General features: G+C 42.0%; 2 protein-coding genes across 5 annotated transcripts; both read right to left on the bottom strand.

Moving 5' to 3' along the window:
* Nucleotides 1-1430: 1430 nt before the first annotated feature.
* On the bottom strand, nt 1431-12640 carry LOC119738398 (TBC1 domain family member 20-like). Of its 4 annotated transcripts, none has more exons than XM_038213282.1 (10): nt 12552-12640; nt 10797-10977; nt 9923-10108; nt 8639-8716; nt 7494-7588; nt 6330-6421; nt 5460-5561; nt 4836-4977; nt 3905-4089; nt 2645-2879 (listed from the first exon to the last, which is right to left on the bottom strand). In XM_038213282.1, exons 2-10 carry the CDS (start codon nt 10948-10950, stop codon nt 2645-2647), a joined length of 1269 nt encoding a protein of 422 aa, XP_038069210.1. In that variant the 5' UTR covers nt 10951-10977; nt 12552-12640. The 4 variants fall into 4 exon arrangements, with proteins under 4 accessions (XP_038069213.1, XP_038069210.1, XP_038069212.1 ...); XM_038213284.1 differs by having other exon boundaries at nt 10797-10974; nt 12552-12628; XM_038213283.1 differs by having other exon boundaries at nt 10797-10979; nt 12557-12623.
* A 1756-nt stretch (nt 12641-14396) lies between these two features.
* Nucleotides 14397-21890, bottom strand: LOC119738188 (dynein light chain roadblock-type 2). The gene is made up of 4 exons (XM_038212943.1): nt 21782-21890; nt 17621-17696; nt 16544-16711; nt 14397-14858 (listed from the first exon to the last, which is right to left on the bottom strand). Exons 1-4 carry the CDS (start codon nt 21782-21784, stop codon nt 14815-14817), a joined length of 291 nt encoding a protein of 96 aa, XP_038068871.1. The 5' UTR covers nt 21785-21890; the 3' UTR covers nt 14397-14814.
* Nucleotides 21891-21909: the final 19 nt, after the last annotated feature.

The raw sequence follows: 21909 nt of genomic DNA, 5'->3' as shown, positions 1-21909 counted from the left end.
CCAAAGCTTCTTGTACATGTGATCTGATACACCGTGCCCTCTGGAGACATGCACACAATAGGGAACAAAAGATTGTATACGTTTCCACAGCGCAATTTCTATAGATGAATACGTCCACAAGGTTTTCACGAAATAGATATATGGGTTTTACTCAAAAACTAGGAATTTCCAAGGTATGTTGATCTGTCGCAAATGGTGGAGTTTTAGAAAAGGGATATTAAGTCCGAATTTCAGCCAAGGAATTAATTCTGGTTAAAATAGCATTTTGAAACTGTACTTTCAAACTCGAAAACTAGTACACGAAAACAAAGAAATGTCTCCACAAGGATAACAATTTTAGTTTGCGTGTTGGATGATTCTTGTGCACTAAAAAGTGGAATTTTTTGTTGGACCTTTAGAGCGGTTGCATCTTAGTTATGGAGATTTGAATTTCTGAGTGACATCCCATAAACTTAAGTTAGAAGTTCTGTTGGAAAGATTGTGCTAGAAATCAGATTTTTTTTTTTTTACAGTTGTGTCTATTTGAATGGGCAGCTACACATTTTGAATGGGTGGGGGGGGGGGGGCCTCCCCACAGTATGTTCCAGGTAGTACACAGATGACGGCTGCTTTAAATAGCGAATTTTTTTATTTTGCTGTCCAATAACGAGTTCTGCAACACTTGAAATACAGTTTGGTAACAACATTTTCACAAAAGTGAAATAAAGGTGAATATTTTTTTAAGGATCACAAATATTAGACAAATCGCTTCTTTAATAAAAATTTTATTCAGAGATTTGCTGACAATTCATTGCACATTTTTCAAAACTTAATGAAGGTACTCATTTATACAGAAAATATTCAACGTTTAATCTTTGAAATTAATATTTTTTTTTCAGTTACAATCAAAAATGGCAAGCATGATACAGTGCTACTGTAGTATCCTTACTAAAGACCAGAAAACTCAACCTCTAAGTTATCTGACGTTTGTAAAAAAAATTAATTTGCCCCAACTTTTGATATCCTGTACAGGGCGAGTAACAAAAAAAAAAAACCCAAATGTTGGGACAATTATTTTAGGGAAGTTCTGCAGGTGGCATTTTTTAAATCTTGGATATGAAAGCCCAATTCATAAGCTTTCTTTTAGTACAAGAATCTTTCAAATCACTCACGCACTTTTCAAGTTACGGAATTTTAAACACAACCACCGTTTAAAGGTTCTGTCCACGGATCACAAAAAAGCTCAGTGTTCTTTCAGCAAAACGAAAACAAATCACATAGGTATGTAAGAATTGTTTTCGTTTTGCTGAAAGAGCACATACCATTTTTGTGATCTGTGAACAGAACATTAAAACGGTGGTTGTGTTTAAAATTCTGTAACTTGAAGAGTACATAAGTGATTTGAATGATGCTTGTACTAAAAGAAAGCTTATGAATTGGGCTTTTATATCCTAGATTTTGAAAGTGCTACATGCAGAACTTCCCTCAAACAATGGTCCCAACATTTGGGTTTCGTTTTTTATTTTACTCACCCTGTACTCAAGTTGGAAAGAAGTCACCAGAGCAGCTTACTCACACAGGTCATACGCAACTTACTCTTACATTTACACATTATTATACTCAGTTTGATGTGCAGAAACCAATAATTTTTTAAAGGTAGAGTATATCATTTGTCAGTTGTGCATTTCTTTCGTTTAAAGCAACAAACGTGCTCAAAATCTAAAGAAGGGTGCTGAACAACTAACCTGATGAACTGTTAGCTCAGTGAATGCTGTATATTCCGAGAAAACAATATTCTAGGAGCTTCGATTTTCATATTCAAAAGTTGGCAAGTCACGTTTTACACTGCGCCCAAAATCAGCGATTTAATAGCAAAAGTGGAATAATTTATTTTTCTCAATTTTTCTTTGTTTGACCCCAATGTGAAAAATGACCAGTCCCCATTATCTTTAAGACAATTTTGAGTCACATATATGTAATTTGCATCACTACTACGTATATTGATACAGAATCTGTAATTGTTCATGCCTCATATATGATGTATTTTTTAGCCAAAAGAGGGCACCCTTGCTACATGTATGTACAACGCACAGCTGTCCATACACAGTTTGGCACACCTGGTTTTAGTCAAAGTGAACCTCACTGAATAATGACCCTGTCACACGGCTTACATTTTGCTCATTTGGTTTGTTCTTCGCATGTGTCCCACAACTTTAATCTAGTCCAGATTCATCCGCAAAGCTTCATCCTCCAAAATCTCCAGCAGACTGTCTCAATTTCTATATTCTTAGCTATTAATTTTTTCTGAACAAGAAGGTTTCTTTTAAATAAGTTTTCAGATGGACTTAGTTGTTAATAGCACTCACATGCTAAGGGAGTGAGTGGTTTGCCATCCTGCACACTTGCACGCTGGCTGAACTTTGTGTACACATGCCTGTCAAAATGCCCGTCAAATGCCCAACTTCTGCAGAACCTTTGTCAGAAAGCTTGACGCACTTTCCCAAATCCACCACTATAAAGGAAAGCAACAACGACTTAGTATTTGTACTTAAACTCTGAGCTGCACTGCCCTCACAATCCTCCACAAATAACCTTCTTAGACTTTGATGGATTTGAAGGGTCCTGGACTGTTCGGGTTCGTAGGGTGTTCCTACAAGCGCAGACGTCACCAGTACTCTCCCGCAGTGTTCAGCACGGCAAGCGCGGCCGCACCGATCCCCGCCGAGATCGCCCAGACAGCCAGTTTGATGACGCCGCTGCTGCGGCTACCCGTCTGCGAGTCTGTCGTCGTTGGCGTGCCTGCTGCCCCGTTGATTCTAGAGGACATGTGCTGCAGTACCTTGTCCGGTCGCTGGTACAGGGTCTCCAGTTCAAAGTCGGGGTGCTTGGACATACTGGTGCTGTCATAGATGAAAGAAAACAAAGGAAGTTTTGATGAGGTGTCACAGGGCTGAGGTTGTCAGTCTATCAAAATTCAGTCTCAAAATAATTACGTCAAATCGAAGTCCAAGACAAGTCAAATCACAAGTTCATCATAATCGATCATAAATAGGGTCTGAAGCAACAGGACATTAACTATGAGGATGCTTTTGTCAGTTAATTTGCATTGCGACTTGACAATGCAAGTAGTGCTCATAGCGCCTGTGCATTAGCATCAGGGGCCAATTTCACGGCGCTGCTAAGCACACAAATTTGCTTGGCACAAAAAAAAAGTCTGGCTTGCAAAAAGCAGGTTACCAGTCAAAACTCCACGTGATGTATATTGCTCGTGATTAGTATTCAGCTGTTGTTTGCTTAGCATGAAAATCCCGTGGAGTTTTGGCTGGTAACCTGCTTTTATAAGCCAGACTTTTTTTTGTGCTAAGCAAATTTTTGTGCTTAGCAGCACCGTGAAATTGGGCCCAGCTGTGCCATTGGCAATGTTTTCGAGAGTCCCTTCCAGTGGTATCCCCCAATCTTCCTCTTCGTAACTGTTGAGGGGGGTACTTGTGCACAGACACCAAAAGGAGTATTAAACAGGCAGGGTGGTTGTGGGGTGGTACAGGGACTAATGCTCTAGTTAGGCCAAAAAAAAAATATTCGGTCTCTGGTCAGACCAAAGTTCTGGAATTGACGCTGCCACGCGGCTTTTTTTTTTCTTTTTTTCTTTTTTCTTTTTTTCTTCAAGCTTGGATTGTACAGACAAGGTGGGCACTATTTTGCTTTTTTGGTGTCCTCATGTACATTGGTGTCCTCCATAATTTGCCTTGGTGCTTTCGATCATTTGCCTTGGTGCTCTTTGGTAAAAAAAAATCAGGAGGTGCGGAAATAGAGGGCGCTGTTGGAGCTACCGCGGAACATTTTGGAAGAAAAAAAGATCGACGTGCATGATTAAAATCGACGCGCGCGCTGACCAGAGACCGACTTATTTTTTTTTTGGCCTTACCTTAGTTTGTATTGTAGCCTGGCTTCTTTGGCCATTTCAGCCGGCGGATATTGCACAAACAGGTCCCCTGCCTGGCTGACCAGGTACTCCATGGGCAGGTTACCGGGGATCTTGGACAGGAGGCTGTGGACGAAAGCCATGTCGCACTCACAGGCCAGCACCTCCTCCTGACGATATAGTACGATCTGAGCATCAAATTGACAGAGGGAAAGAAAATGAGCATTATTAAAATTTAAAAGGTACCAGAATCTCCTTGCACGAAAAGTATATGGCACTTCCACTTGTTATATTAATACTGTAACCACTTGTGAGGCTTCTGTGGGAGGGACCCACAGCAGTTCCAAGCTTACCTCATACAGTCTGAATTCAAGCCAATGCATGCACGTGAGGTATGCTCAGAATTTCCTGGGTAGCACTGTCAAAGTTCCCAAGACTGGATTTGACTCATCTGGTAAGTAACGACCTCTATCTTTACTGCGCTTGTCAGGGACCGGCTGAATGAACCAATACTATGGAAAGGGCCACTTTACCATACTGAGTCCCCTTCACCATCCTGACCCTTGCTTCGCCACCTTGATCCCTGCTTCGTCACCTTGACCCCTGCTTCACCATACTGACCCCTGCTTCACCATCCTGACCCCCACTTCACCACCTTGACCCCCGCTTCACCATCTTGACCCCCTGCTTCACCATCTTGACCCCTACTTCACCATCCTGTCACTTGCCTCACCATCCTGACCCCTGCTTCACCATCCCAATCCCCGCTTTACCACCTTGACCCCCACTTCACCATCTTGACCCCTACTTCACCATTCTGTCACTTGCCTCGCCATCCTGACCCCTACTTCACCATCCCGACCCCTGCTTCACCATGCTGACCCCGTTTCAACATCCTGACCCCTGCTTCACCATCCTGACCCCCAATACTTACTGCAGCTGCTAAGTAAACAGGCATGAGTGGGTGGCAGGCAAGGAAGAAATCATAGAGTCGCACCACACTACGGAAGTCATTCAGTACATGGCCGTACCAGGTGATGAGCCACGCTAGGGCAAAGACAGTACCCACTTCTGACCTTAAAAGTAAACAGAAAATGAATAAAAAAGGTTACTGGGGAGCGAATAGTAATGTGCTTATGTAGCAGTTTATTCCAAAGGTCTCAAAGTGCTTCACAATTATTACCCCTGTTCATCAGGCCATGGGACCATTTTTATGCAGCAGCTCGAGATCAGCACAATCTGGTCTCTACCCTCAAAGGTACCAAGGTACACTCCCAGATGAAAAGAGGCAATTGTAGTAAAGTGTCTTGCCCAAGAACACAAGCACCATGCTCCCCGTCAGGGTTTGAACCCACGTACCATCTCACATGAGTCTAACACGCCTACCTCTAGTTGTTTTCCAAGCCTAATTGACTTCAACCATGACTTTTAAGTAAATGTACAAAACTTCTTTAATGAACACGATATTTCTAGGGTTTGCACCCAGAAAAGAAGTTGCTCATTTGCTAAAAATTATGGCCAATATAGCGATGATATTTCTTGGCATTCTATTCCTAACCTCTCCATGAAGTCATACAGCTCCACATTAGCTTTCTTGATGATTGGCAGTAGGTAATTCAGCATGTGTCTGGTGCGATCCATGGTGGAATCCATGAAGTCTCTGTATGCACACAAATAAGCGATGGTCAAACATCTTCATAACTTAGCTGGGGGGGGGGGGTGTGGGGTGTTTTGGATTTTTTTGTTTTGGTCCTGCGTGCATCTTCTTCCATATAATCCCGAGAAGGCAAATAGCGAGAAGGCAAAGAGGACGAATTAAAGAGGACGAGTGTTCTATTAAAAACATGCCAGTGAAATAATGAACCTATGACTACGACAATGAAATGAGCTACAGAAATTAGATTTAAATTTATTTCTACACAAGAGTCGAGACGATAATATTCTTCACACAAGGCAATAATCCATGATATAGTAAGGCACAATAAAATAGCAATATATTGTAGGTCAAATGTCAACACATGGCTGGCTACATCTGTACATACATTACAGATTACAGATCGTGAATCATCCGGCCTCAAAATGAACACAATATTCTCACAAATAGATCACATTTTAACCTAAGTACTCACAGGGACGAATCTATAATACTATCCTTCCAAATGATACAAATTTGGAGCATGGCCGGAGCCATGCTCCCTGCAAAATAGAGAGAATATATGCCCACAATTTGTGGTGGTCTTCCCTGTTCAAGTCCCACAGAAGAAAACTTGTTACAAGTTGCCTTTGCGCGGGAAGCACAAAGGTCATGATATGCAAATCACTCGTAAAATATTTGGATTACAACAGAGGGCGCACTTGGTCTCCCTAGACTGCAATATACAAAATCTCTGACATCTGGTATAATAGAGCAGGAGGCACAGTGAGTTACCTTAAGTGATGCGTAGACAGTTTGTGAACGAGTGCAAATGCAGCCTCTTTCCCGACAACCAAGAGAAACGTCACACATATATCGTGATAACCCTGCATAGACATAAAAGACGAGAAATAGAGGGCATATTAGAATAGATGAAGGAAAGAAATGTACATTACGACCTGATCATAAGTACCCCTCCTTTTGTTTGATCAGTCACAGACAGTCAAAAATTCAATCCTGTTCCCCTGCCATGCCTTTTACACAGGCTAGTGATCACCAACAGTCAGATCATATTTCCTGTAGACACTGCGACAGTGAAATTCCATCATAAGACAAAAGCAGGTGACTGGTAGGCACAGCTGGCTTACTATATCAATCTCCTTCATTCAAAGCAGCTATATCAAGTTTGTATAACAATCACAGCCAGTCAATCCTGCTTTATTAATTAGGTAGGGAGCACTTAACTGTTAAAAACAGCCACTTGATTTATTTTGACTGTTTGGCTGGCCTTGTTGAATTTACCAGCCAGAGAGGGAGGGTTGATAAAGGAATGCCGTCGTCAAAGTTAATGTGAATGGCAAGCAACTTGACTTGAGACTGAAGGACTTATGATGGGTTTATGATCGATGTGTGAGGACTTTCCTTCTACTCAGCCTATCTGCAGTGTTGTAGGACTCGAGTCCATTCTTGAGTCGCAATTTCCGTGACTCAGACTCTACTCGAGTCACATCGGCAAAAGACTCGTACTCGACTATCATGACTTGGACTTGACGCCATTGATTCGTTACTCACGAGTCACATATTTTTTTAAACTAAAAACAATGACCTTGTTTTCAAACATAATTCTGATATTAATTTTCGGAAAGTAGCGTTAAAGCATCGCTAAAGAACGTTAAGCACACGAACCGTACCACACCACTTTCAAGGTGTTATTGCAAATAATAAATAACATTTGTTATCAAATTCCCACGACTGGATTTGATTCATTTTGTTGATAGCACCCTCTCCCACCGCAACGACTTGGCTGCACCTTACCAGGGAGGAACTCACTGATAAGGCATACCTAGGCCCGGTCCCTATTACACGGCTACGGCTGGTCTACAAGTGGCCGAATTCACTTCCTATTGACACGTGTGCAATTGCCAGCCGTAAGCCAAGTATATTCTCACGCAGCCTTACCTGATAGTAATGTAGCTGCTCATTCTCCATGAGGACCCTGACGATAACATCAACCAGCTGGCCTTGTAATGCCTCCCTCTGATCATCTCGCATGCCTGCAAAGAGAATATTTTGGAACAACATAACTGCATGGTACATAGTTAATTTTCTAAAGGTTTAAAGGGAAAATACAACATTTGCAAACATCAAAAAACGAAATGATCAAATTATCACAAAACACCTTCCTGAATTGATAGGGAATGACAGTCTAAAGCATCCTTTAAAATCGTGGCTCCTGGTGTGCTGACATTTTCAAGAAAAACTGTATTTTTCAAACACTGGTCGGCCGACCGGCGTTGGAGAAAACTGGGGTTTTTTTTCAAAAACTATTCTCAATTTTTCATATTTAGTTATTCTGACTTTTCTTTGCAACTGATTACACACCTGTGAAGGGGTACCAGCCTGCTAGACTGATTCTCTGACCTTACAATTCCCCAAAGTGTATTAATTGCTGTTTCATCTTAAGTTGAGTCAGGGAACCAGACTACAAGAACATGATAGGTTTTCTTGGTTTTCCAGCATCTACAAGCCCTTTAACCAAATATTCCTATTAAACAGTGTAAACGGAATGGTAACAAAACTACACCACGTAACTTCTGCTTATCGCTACATTAACAAACCATGCATTTTGGCAGTAATTAAGGCATAATGTGCTCGTTTCCATCACACTGAGAACTGTTACAAAATTACACATCTCTTGCCTCTATTTTGATTCGCAAGGTCACAGGCATGTCAAGTTTGTTTTTTGAGGTTTTCAAGACTATTTGAATGTGTAAAAGTCAACACCTTAGATCAACATGCTGTTAACTAAAAACTTTAATGACAAAATAATCGACTAACTTGTTGGCCTAGTACTTTAAGTTTTTATATATTTATTATAAATAAATAACAGTTTCAGTGGTGGAAGGAAAACACAGGAATCACATTTCTAGGAAAATCCCACCGTACATGTAATTTAGGGACCAATTTACTGACCCAATCAACATGAAGGTCTAGAGGGGATTCGAACCGGGGTCACAGCGTTGGAAGGAAAGGAAAATGCCACTAAGCCAACCTGATTTATTTAGTTTCGTGTCAACTGCTCTATACTCACTGATGACTCTTACCTTTTGGAAATCGCTTGAGTGACCTGTTCACGTCCAGCACAACTTGGTGATAGTCTCTGTGGGATTCTAGTTTTACTCCTAAAACCAGAAGTAGCAATTAGATTTACAACTTTAGTACCCCTTACGACAGCGGGTACTTCAAAGGAGAGGTCGAAAGAGTCCTCCCAGGAAATTTTTTGCTGGGAACCTCCCCCGTATCATATCCTCAAAACTGTTCCACTTTATACATGTAGGAATCCACGGCAGGATCTTTGTATTTATACTTTCAAGGTGATGTCATCAAGCCCACGTACATTGTGAAGTAATTGTGGCTGGGCTGTTTAATGATCAGACGGTGATTGTGTAGTAACGGCCCCTCTTACGTTTTAGTCCTTAGAGTGTTTTTATCATTCCAAAATGACTCCTGCAACCTTAAGTAGTCTTCCTTTAACCCTAACCCACCTCACTCCTCCAAAATCCTCCTGGCGGTTTTGGAGGATTCTAGAGGATTGAGGATGAATGGTGATTGAATCAAATGAGGATTCTGGAAGATTGAGGATGAATGGTGATTGAAGCACATGAGGATTTTGGAGGATTGAGGATGAATGGTGAATGAAGCACAAGAGGATTTTGGAGGATTGAGGATGAATGCATTTTGAGGCAGGACTGTCTGATGATTTTAAAGGATTTGGCGTTGGTTATCCTTCATTTAAACACGAGTGCAAAGTTTTGGGATGAGGAGGATTTTGGAGGATTGAGGATGAATGCATTTTGAGGCAGGACTGTCTGACAATTTTGAAAAATTTAGGCGGAGTTGAAAAATTTTGGAGGATTTTGGAGGATTGAGGATGGTTGTAAGCAACAAGGGCCTAGGGGGTTAGGGTTAATACTAATGACTCTCCTTTTTTTTGGTGGTAATTTTAAATCAATCTTTTGGTCAAAAAACCCTATTTTCTTACGCATTTTCAATTGATGCCATACGAACGCAGTTGATGCCATATGAATCAATGCAGTTTTGCAAATTCACAGTGCATCGCGGTGCTGGCGGTCATTTTTATTTTCGTGCGTTTGTCATATTCATCTTCGTTTTACCCCAAAATTTCTCTAAAAGTAAATCAAAATCCTGCCCTCTACCCCTGACACTCATGTGGCTTTAAAATATCACTAACTTGTTGGGTGATTTTAATAACCTCTTTCAGGAACGGGGCCCGTAACTACACATATCGTCAATGAGATGAATTCTAAGATACATGTACATGTCGATAGATTGCTCTAATTTTGAAACTGCTTACGAATTCTGCTCACCTTTTTTGTAAGGGACATCGAACAGGTTGACATTGAGGAGTTTGGGCCACGCCTTCCTGCGCACATCATCAGTCAGTAGACCCCCTTTACTGATGGCAAGCTTACGTAGCGCGGCCACGTCCACAGGGTCAGCTGTCAGGGCCTTGTGGATGGTGGCAAGTTTCAGTTTGCGTTCCGACTCTGTGCCTGTAGAATAAATAAGGGAATAATAATGTAGGAAAGCAGTTATAAAAAGTCTGGTTTAAAACCAGTTAGGGGCCTGGTCACCGATAGTGGCCCGAGCCATACCTTTTTGGTCAAAAACTTCAAAAACGGCGAAAAATTGACAAACTTCTGACTATGTTTTGTTCATCAATTTTACTCCATGTTCGGGCTACTTCTGCGGTGCGCATCACGCAAACGTGGTTTGTTCAACATCTCATGTTCCTTTTGATATGGAGATCATGGGGTGTTGGACTGGTTGTTTTAGGTGCCAGTCTATTTTCTTGCATTGCACGTTTTTAATACCTTACGTTTTGGAACTCTCATGCACATTGTTGAGAGTCCCAAACTGGATTTTGATTTTCCTTTAATACAGCCCGTCTCTGCCTTGGCGGTAGAGGATGCTATCAACAAGATAAAGCAACTCCAGTCTTGGGAACTTTGGCAGTGCTACCCAGGACTTCTAAGCATATGTCGCGCACCGCATGCAAGTGCGGTACGATCTTGATACATGCGTTTCATGGGTAGCCCTACCGACGTACCAAAGACCGCATTTGATTCATCTTGTGGATAATGTCCTCTACCACCACGACAGCATTTTTGGCCTTGTCAGTGACCCGCTGCATTAGGGGAGTAATATCCAAATCCAGTTTGGACCCAGCCAATAACACACCTTGAGGGGGGCAACGGAGTGCCTGAATGGAGGGTGATGAGCTTGATGACAGCGACGAAATGGAACTGCTCCTTGACGGGGATGGAGAAGGGGTACTGGTCCTGCTGTGGTCTTGGCCCGGACTCCTCTGGGGCCGCCGCCGCCTCACACTCATAGCTGATGACGGCCAGACATCAGACTACTGTTGGAATATGGGATGTCTAACTTAGTCGGCAATGCTACTTTTATCCTACTTGTACCCCTGCGTATAAGGCCATGTCCACATTACTTGGCTAGTATGAGTATGACTAGTGGTACCACACGCAATGTCAATGATCTATGGATTCACTTTCAACTGCTCGGGTATAGGCCTATATGCGATTGCCAGCCAAGTAATTTGCACTCCAGTATGGATATGCTTCCACTCTAAAATATAAATATGTGCGATTCATTTTTTTTTTTCTTTTTGTCCGCATGTCTCCCCCCCCCCCCAATCCTTTGACATGCTTGATAAACACCAAGCATATGCCTGCCACAAGGCCCAAGCCATGCTATGGCCAAGCCTTGGCCCAGCCTCATCACCCCCCCCCCCCTCCCCTGCAATAGGCATCAGCCTTGACATGCTTGATAAGGTATCAGGTCAACTCGGACCCAAACCAAGTCGGACCCATGCCAACTCGGACCCATGCCAACTCGGACCCACACCAACTCGGACCCACTACCAACTCGGACCCACTACCAACTCGGACCCACGACCAACTCGGACCTGCGACCAACTCGGACCCACCACCAACTCGGACCCACTACCAACTCGGACCCAAGCACGACCAACTCGGACCCAGCAATGACTCAATCATTAGTTTCAGAGATTATATTTATAGGTGATCTTAATGTTAGTGCTTATATAGTGAAGATATTCTGTAATTATATTGGGCAGAATGGGGCTTTTAGTTTTGTTGTTTTCTTGTATTGCAGCTGTGTGGAGCGCTATTTTATGATGTGTACAGTAAATACTGTTGCTTAAACGCTTATCGTTTTGAACGTCATAAAACTAAACGTGCTTAGCTTAACAAAAATGTTATACTGCTGCAATACAGATATGAGATAATTTACCTTACAATTACAATGAAAATGTATACTAAACAGCATCACTGTAATAACAGATGAGAAGTGGACAAACTTTATGAAATGAATGATTGAAAACGATGTCGAATGATTGAAAACGATGGGTCCGAGTTGGTCATGCATGGGTCCGAGTTGGTAGTGGGTCCGAGTTGGTTGTAGGTCCGAGTTGGTAGTGGGTCCGAGTTGGTCGTGGGTCCGAGTTGGTAGTGGGTCCGAGTTGGCATGGGTCCGAGTTGGTAGTGGGTCCGAGTTGGCATGGGTCCGAGTTGGCTTGGGTCCGAGTTGGTTTGGGTCCGAGTTGGATCGAAACCCTTGATAAACACCCCAGCCTGCGGGCCAATCCTCATCGGACCCCCCCCCCCCAAAAAAGGGCCACGATCTAGCTCATCTGCCTGCCAGTGCCACTGACGTCGTGCGTCCGGCCAGGCCTGGCACCCTGGCACTGCCTACTCCTAGAACTATGACGTGGAGCCTCATACTAGTTCTAGGAGTAGGCACTGCCACCATGACCACTACACAGTGCACTGCTGACTGCCGGCCGGCCGCGCACATCTTTGCTGAACAAGAAATTAATAACAAAACATAAACAGACCGAACATTGACATCATAAAGGGATATGACTGTTTCTGTTAAACACTTAACTAGCTTTACCTTGATGAAAGACTCCCGAAAAGGTGAATTTATGCTTCTAAATAATGTCAGGGACGAGGCCTAGGCACACTCTCTGACAAGGCGTTCACCGAGTACAAGTTAAGTAGCCACTAAAACTAGATAGCGCCCTCAATATTGTCCACATATTCATGGTCATCAATATCGTTTCATATGAATTTGGATATCGATCGATCGATCGTAATCATAAATCTGAACATTTTAACACCCATGAACGTAACGTCAGCACAAAACGTTATTTGTGTTAAAAAAAACTGTGCAAATAATCAACTACAGATATATCGATGTGTTTAAATTAATCTCATATGGGGATGGAAACGGGGGCGGGGACTTGTGGAAAATTATGCCAGGCATATGTCGGAAGGAATGTTTCAGATCAAGCCCACCACCAGTCTAGCTAAAAATTGTACAAGTTATCTAAATACATGTACCACTATTGTTTTCCTCATTTAATTCGTCAGCAGTGTTTGGGCAGGGCAAGTGTAAAAACAACTGCAACCCCTGGGCAACCAGCCCCCTCCCCCTTAAAATAAAAGATTTTTGAACCAATTTAAGGGAAGATCAAAGTGAGTAGTTTTTACAAATACATGTCTTGATTCATGGCTTCAGGCATTTGTCATTTTGTGCATTGACTGCAACGCCACCCCACCCCCTCCCCCAATCTTGAAATGTTCTGACTAACCACCCCCACCACCCCTTTATCCCCTTTTGAAAAAAAAAATCTGAATTCACTGGATAACTCTGAAGCTTCGTGTATTAACTTTTAAAAAAAATATGCCATCACCACGCAGTAACTCTTGTCCATCATTAGGTCAAAAAGCTAGCATGAAACTAATACTTAGCATATCTCGTACTATTTATTGTGAAACTTTTTGATTGGATTTACGTCTGCAGTTGGAAGTAAAACAGTCTACAAATGTAGAACCAAAATGACTTTTGACAAATTTGGGGGTTTATTTCTTTCACCTGAAATGACAAGAAAAGTTAAGAAGTCTACAATGTATTAATTAAACCATGTTTAATACAAACATCAAAGATTTCTTAAACACAATAAGTTATAAACCCGAAAAGAATGTTATAGGCTACATTTCACAAGTTCAATGTAAAACTCACACAGTTACATGGATTGTTTTGTAAAAAAAAAAGAGTTAAAATTGAAAACAGTAAATATTTTAAACTCCGGAACTTGGTTGATAATGCTTTACCAGTATACACAATGTACAGGCATTTACTGTATCGAGTGGTATGGTAAAACTAGCCTCCCGAGGTGATTTTGGAGTGTTCTGTTTTCCCTTGTCTGTAGACAAGGGAAGCGGAGTGCTACATGGATAATCGAGGGAGGCTAGTTTGACTACACCACAAGTTAAAGCAGTCAATATTTTATCTTAAAATGCCTGACCCACAGATTCTGTTTGATTTTGAGAGGTAACTGATTAATTGAACTCAAATCCAATAAAGATGTACTTCCTTGTTTAATACGACTTTACTTGAAAATTTACTTGCACTTTTCCAAACTGCCCTTTCATTTAATGTTTGAACCCAACTAATTGGAAACACACACATGCCTGTATTCATGTGCACACAGAACTCCGGTTGTTATGTTGGTTGCTATGTGTAAAGTACTTTTTTTCAGTTGTTGTTTAGTCATTTTGGACGTGCACGGCAAGATACTAAAACTAATGCCATGTGACCTGCTCTCTGCCAACCAAAATACAGAATCTATAGGTAAGGCATTATGAAGTTAAAATCAAATGCCGAAACAAGCGATGAACCATCTGTGCCGTAACATTCAAGTCAAAATTACAAACATTGTTTTCCCCCTTTTTTGTGTGGCCCTTCCATGGATTTGGTAAATCGTTAATAACTTCTTAAATAAATAAAAACTGTAATGAAAACTTAAGAAAAAAAAAGAAAACCGATTGGAACAAAGTCAACTTGCAAATTCAGCAAGCAAAACAAAAATGTGCAAAGAAAACTCAGATTTCAAATAAACAAATTTTGGGGAGTTCTAAGCTAGGAGAAGGGTTCACCTGTATTGTCTCTTGGCCAATTAGTGACCCTTTCAGTACCACACCTTCAGAAACACTAAGAACAAAAAATACATGTACGCAAGGCACATGTGCACAGGATCTTTAGGTGAAATGTGTGCACATGGTACTGAAAAGGTGACAGGGGAGAGCTGGTTATGTACAAGCAAAAGGGGATAAATATCCGGCTGTACAAATGAGGATAAGACCAACGCAGCTCAGTCTGTGGAGCTCTGGATCACAATCAGAAGGTACTCCTTGTCTGTAACCAAAAGAAAAAGAAAAAGAATAAGAATGAGACATAAAAGTAATGGGATTAATTGGCCATTCAGGATAGGGCACTCTCAAAGACGGCCATCTCTGTAGGAGAACTGCAACTGCGTATTTTAAGCAATCAAGCACGCATTGCGCAGTGTTGAAAACGTTCCAAACACGTGCGCTTGTTGCTCGAAATGTGTTTGAAATACGACGCAGCCGATGCGCATTATGGAGGTTCACGCTGAAAATGCAGATGCACGTGGCTGGTCTGAAGGAAATGACGTCATTTGAACGAGACCTATAGTCAATGTTGAAAACTTTCAATCTTTTTTTGAAATTGTTTTGACCCACCCACCCCACATTATGAAGTTTAAAAGCTGAATGACTATTCAATACACTAAAGAACAAAGTAATGCTTCAAATGAAGCAAATATTGTAGGTCAATGCTCTCCCAGCTTGGGAGTTTGCAATGGCTTTTCCCGGCTTCCAGCATGCAAATTTGTAGTCGAAACAGAAGAGGAAATTGCCAAGCACACAAAACTTTTTTACAATTTTTTCTGTTTCCTTTGACAATATATTTAAATTTGTTTAATATAAAATGGTGATTTCAGCTTCGTTAATATATTTTGTTATCATTAGCTTTAGCTGTGTCCAAAAATGTTGTAGATCTGGTGGGATCTTGCACAAAAATACAAACGTAATGGCGGCCATGTTTATCACCAAAAAAAAACCTGTCAGCACTGCACTAGTCTTCAATTCAAGCCCTGTTTTGTCTAAACAAGGATTTCTGCAAACTGACTAATAACTTAAAGGTACAGTCCATCATTTGTAATTTGTGCATTTTGTTCGTTTGAAGCAACAAATGTGCTCAAAATCTAAAGAAGGGTGCTGAACAACTAACCTGATGAAGTGTCAGCTCAGCTTCAGCTTTATATATTTCGAGAAAATAACATTCTAGGATCTCGGGTTCAAATCAAAAGTTGCTGAATCATGTTTTGAATTGGGCCTGAATTCAGCGTCAGAGACACATTCTCACTGAGCCAATTGCAGCTACACGATGTCGCGCACTGATCCGATGAATTAAAGCAACCGCGCGCGGGTGTGCATCGTGTCAATACTTGCGCACGCTTCGCCAAATTTAGACGCATCGTTGGAGTTGGAAAGGCCTTCTTTCGTTGATTTCTTCAAAATGACAGCATGCCAGAAAGAATAATTTTACAGGGAGTTTAGTTCCCTTACTTTCTTTCAACCAAGTATGTTTTTCAACAATAATTACGTCAGTTACTTTTTGGATTGCTGCAAATGATGGACTGTAGCTTTAATTTTGAGATAGAGCTCAGGTGTCACCAATGCCTTTGGACATAATCTTTGACCAAGACTGGATTTGGATGTTGGTCCTCTAAAGGAGTTGTACCCTAGCATATACGGCCATGCCTTGGCAGTACAGGGTGCCTTGGAAATGTTGGCGCGTGCGACGTATGCTCGGAATTGCTCCGTTCTGGCTGCCCAGATTCCCAAGTCTGGATGGGTTTGATGCATCTGGTTTTGAATCAGCTTGACCAATCAGTGGGAACAAAATCCAAATCTAGCCTTTGAAAAGGAACACTACAGGGCCATGGAAATGAGCCCAGAGTGTCTGCTGCCACCTGGAGTCTACAAACTGCCAGTCCGCTGTGTTCTCTCTCTTACCTGGGGCCACCATGACTTCATTCTTCTTGCTGCGGATGCGCAGGAAGGTCAGGTCATTCTGGGGGTCGATGTCGCGGACCGTGCTGCGGGCTTTGGCCGTCAGTTGATGAAGTAGGCCCGCATATTGCACTGTGGTGGAATTATCCAACGTTGTTCTGATTGGAATCCCTGCAGTGAATAAAGAAATCAATCAACTTGAAGTACATTGTAACATTATACTCATTTAGTGACTTTGCCCATTAAAAAAAGCTCAAGTAAGCAAGACTAGTCTTTTTGCTGGTCCCAGAGGTCCAGCCTAGCGTCATCTTGGTACCTATTTGACTGACTGACTGATTGACTGATTGTCACTTGTTACTTCACTTGCTACTTTAGATTGGTTGTGGGCCAGTGAAGAGAGGTAGGCAGCGCTATCGTATAGGATTACCCCGGAACACCAATGAATAGGCTAAATCTGAGTGTGCTCCACTCATGGGCGTCAATCGGTGGGGGACGGGGAGACAAGTCCCCCCACTTTTTTCGTCCCCTAATAAAAATGGTAGCCTACTATAATGATACTATAGCTCAGAATAGCTGATTCAATAACTCCAAACTCGGAAATTATGTTTACAAGATGATATTTTGCGGAAAAAAGCCTCAGATCTCAGAAATTGCCTCAGATCGCACCACAAAGCGTCTAGAACCCAACAGTTTTGAACGAGCACCAAACCCCACGCTGTTACGGCTTCGCGCTTCCCGCTCGTGTTAGTGTTGATCAAGGTATGTCCCCCCAATTTTGAGAAGCGACTGACGCCCTTGGCTCCAAATCAATGCAAATGCTGCTAACGATTTCCCCGCGGCTATGCACTGAGAGATTGTGAACACTGGCAACGTTTGCTTGATCGGAATGAACCCCTGGTCCGTTGTGAAGAACAGGTGAATTTAAAAGACTTCCAGTGAATAACCATTCTGAATCAATTGAAAAAAATTTGGTGTGCTCTGGCTTTGACTCGATTTCCTAAATACATGTACGTGTATGTCATCAGTCACCACTTTAAGTTTACAATAATAAAGAGGAGAAATAGACTAAAATCTGTATACCTTCCATATTGACAACCATGAGGCCGATGACCCCTTTGTGGGAGGAAATCCTCTTCAGGCATTCTTCAACTTCACTCTGCAAATTGAGAATCAGGACATGAGTGACGGGCATCAACTAAGGTACATGTACATGCGGTTTGCAAAGCATAATGGGTAAGTTATGACAATGTGGCCAACTTCCACGGGCTATTTTTTTCGAAAAAGTAAGTGGATTTTTAACACACTTTGACACTTGGACGAGTGTACAGTAAACAATACAGCAAGTGTCTGGGCATTAGTCCTCCATAGTCTGGGCTACACTACTGGGACAAGGGGTAAATTAGCAAAGTGTGCACACAGGTGTGCGAGTTGGTGGGGGGGGGGGGGGACAAGTTGACAAGTACCTAGCGGTGGAATTTAAACCCGGAGTTATTAAAATTGGGTTTGAATCCCTCTGTTCGACTTTGATTCTGGAAACCGGATGTTCGAAACCAACCTTAAAAAAAATTAAACATTCCATTTTTTTTGTGACACAGGCTAAAAAGAAAACAACTAGAACATCCCCCATTTTGCACATGTAGGCCTATGCAGCTGCATTCACTTGCTAGTGGCCTTCTTGGTGTATGTATTCATAGGTACTTGTCAACTTGTCCCCCCTCCACCAACTCGCACACCCTTTCACACACATTGCCAATTCCCCCTTGTCCCAGTAGTGTAGCCCAGGAATAGCCTGTCCATTTGACTAATCAGAGAGTTTCCATCACACTGTTTTCTAGTCTACACAGCTCTTGGAGTGTTTTTGTAAAGGCCCAGTGGTCATTGAATCCTGCAAACTATACCCAGTCATTGGGAGGGCATTGCATGCAGCACATCACCCGTCACTTCTTGTTGGCATGACTGTGAGCTGGATGGGAACTTCCGGTGAAATCAGATAACCCTTATTCAGTTTGAAAAAAAATTAGGATAACCGGATTTCGAAATCTCCGGTTTCTCCCACCACTACCAGTAATCTACATGTACAGTCTTAGTTCAAGATGCTAGTGTAAGATTGTGCATCACCTCAAGTCAAGATTGTTTTTTCCACAGCAATACACCGCACCGTCACATGCCATACTCTGAACCACTAATACCAATGGCTTTGGTATTATTTCCAATTCCGATTTTTTTTCTTCATATTTTCCCTTTGTTTTTTCTAGGTTACAACCAATTTTAAAAAGCAACCATAAAATTTGAATTGTTTTATATAATACTTAAATATTAATACTTAAATGTGACGCGATACAATAGCAAGCAACAGGCCCTACTGACAAGAGAATTTGCTATTCCCACATTAGCTTTTCAAAAGAAGAGTCAATTTGCATATTATTTGAATACAATTTGCTTGCATCCCCAAATCCGCATTGTTGTTGCACGTTGTTCATCATTCACACTAACAAATGTCTAATTTGCATATTAACCCTTACCCTACTAGACCCTCCAACGCATGCCAATTGTGCCTCAAGAAAATCTCCTATGTTTTTTGCATGGCCCTCCAATATCTGCCATATCATTTCAAGGGTAACTGGACAGGCATTCCAATACATGCCACAGAGAACAATGAGAGTCCTCTGATAACAATCAAGTGCCCCCAGCTGGTCAGTATCAGGCACCCTCCAGGGCCTCCAACTCCTGCCAATTGGAGCCTTCACTGCTACATCAAAGTATCCTCCGATAAACTGCAGCTGGAGGGCATTGGCATAACCAACTGACATGCAGTAAACTACCCTCAGAGAGTAAGGGTTAATAAGAATATATGATGGTCACGCCTCTTCCATGCAGGGGTCCCAAGACATGAGTGCAATTAAATACATGTAAACGGTCAGACTCATAGCCAGTATTGTTAAGGTGCAGTACTATGAAGGCAATACAGTTAAATTATTCGATATTCACAATGCATCTTGGGTGTGATGATAAACAAACCAGGCAATTTGTGCAAAAACCTACTGGTAATGGGGCCGGCTGTGAGCTACTTACAACTGTCATTTGATTCATTTGCAATATATTGCGATAATTAAGACTTAATTGATCATCTTTTCATACATTGTTGCATGTGTAATTAGAAATATTGTTATAAATTTTAAAAATTTGTTTTTCAAAGCTTATCAGAAATCAGACAAATTCCCTTTTTAGATACCAGTTTCATTACTCATGAATATGCATATTAATAATTATGACCCTGCCAATACTGGCCAATCAGAATCAAGATTTCAAGCTCTTCCCTCAAACACTGACCAATCAACACAATTGTTCCTCTGCTGGGACTGAGGACTGGTACCTTGAAGTTCTAACCTTGAGAAAAAAAATCAAGATTATTTCTTCTTTTACATGTAGGCCTATATAGACCTATTTTTTAAAGTTCAATATATGAATTTTATTTCCAAATTGTATTTCTTATATTCTATGCAAAAGAAGTGAGGATCAATTATTTTGCAAAATAGTTTTTGAGGGAAATTTTGGGGTAGGCCCCTAGGCTAAAAGTAAAAGTAAATGACAATGAAGACGACAAAACCATTAAAACACAATGCCAAAATTAATGGAGATCACCACGACCATGTGACGACGCACTAATCCGCAAAACCGCATTGATCATTCACAGGTTGATTCACATCAACTGATATGACATGTCTGAAGGCTGAAGAATATTTTGCGTAGGAAACTTATTGGCGATCGTGTAGTGTAGGGCCCGACTCCTAACTTAAGGAAACAAATTCCACTTTAAAATTATTAGACAGACCAAACTAGTTGGTTCTCAATAAACAGGTATGTCATAGATAGAGGGCAGGGTGTTGATTTTTTTAAGTGAAATTTGGGGGTAAAAATGACGATGACAGCGTGGCGACACAACACGCAACCCGAAAATAAAGATGGCGATCATCGCGCGATGTACCATGAGCACGCACGGCGCGCTGAATCGCAAGGTACAAACCGCGCAGGAAATCGTGATTTCTAACTCAAGAAACTGTTAAAAATTGCAAAACGGATGTCATTATTAGAATTGAGAAGTCTGCTTTTGATTATAAAGGTGATTTTTTTAGCAATAAAAAACATTTTTGACTCTAATTTGATCAAAACAAAACAGGGGCCCTACGCTACATGATCATGACGGGGGTCAGACAAGTCGACCGTTGAGACAACTCGACTCGGGACAAGTCGACCGTTGAGACAACTCGACCGTTGAGACAACTCGACCGTATGTGCGATAAATGGGAAGACAAGTCGACCGTTGAGACAAGTCGACCATTAAGACAAGTCGCCTCGCATGTTTTTGTTGCTAGTTTTGGGGATAGTCGCGGGGATTTTGACGGCGGCTGATCGCCGTTTGGGAGTGATGACACATGAGTTGTTTTTTTTGTTGGATATAACCATGATAACAGAGCCGATATAGCGCAGCCGGGCCTGTGCGCGCACTTATCCCCGGTCAGCGTCGGCCGTACCGTGCACGGTGACATCGTTTATGCCGGGCCTGTGCGCCCACTTGCCGCCCCGGTCGACGTGCCCGCGTGCCGGGCCGGGCCCGGTCCTCGCTAGCGGGGCTTGCCAGCCCGACGCGACGGCCACCGGATTGAAACGCCCTCTGTGCATCCAGTATGCCCGCGCCGCGTCCGGGATCGCAACTTTTTCCCGCTCCACGTGTATACATTTCCGTTAAGTCGAGCTGTCTCAACGGTCGAGTTGTCCCGAGTCGAGTTGTCTCAACGGGCGACTTGTCTCAACGGTCGACTTGTCTCAACGGTCGACTTGTCCCGAGTCGAGTTGTCTCAACGGTCGACTTGTCTGACATCCATCATGACGATCGCCAAATTATTCATATTTTCTAGTTTCTATCAAAATACTGGCCTAGGCTAACTGGCAATATTGCTACTATTCAATTTAATTACAATTTTTTTTTTGAGCTAGAGTGCTAGTTCACACATGACATTCAGACCATCATTTTATAGCTCCATGTTCAGACATTGTCACTCATCATGCTCATGCCGGACATTGACCAGTCGACAATATGCACAGTTGACATGGTTGAAATAGAATGACATTGACAATCAGAGAAATCAGGGAAAACAAACAGCAATAAATATATACGCTCACAGTCTATCGCCACATTCATAGCAAAATAAACTCCCTCTGTAATGGAGAGAAAAAACTCACCATTGTCACTTGTTCGTTTATCAACAGATCAAAGGTAAATTAAAACTCAAAGCATTCACTGTTCCGTCCACCACACAACTTCAGCAACACTAAATTCCATTTATAATCGGGAGCCTCACCCTTCGACA

Source organism: Patiria miniata, unplaced genomic scaffold, assembly GCF_015706575.1.
Source record: "Patiria miniata isolate m_02_andy unplaced genomic scaffold, ASM1570657v1 HiC_scaffold_3, whole genome shotgun sequence".
Lineage (NCBI taxonomy): Eukaryota > Metazoa > Echinodermata > Asteroidea > Valvatida > Asterinidae > Patiria > Patiria miniata.
The sequence above is the reverse complement of the archived record's forward strand: the minus strand, read 5'-3'. Positions and strand labels throughout refer to the sequence as shown.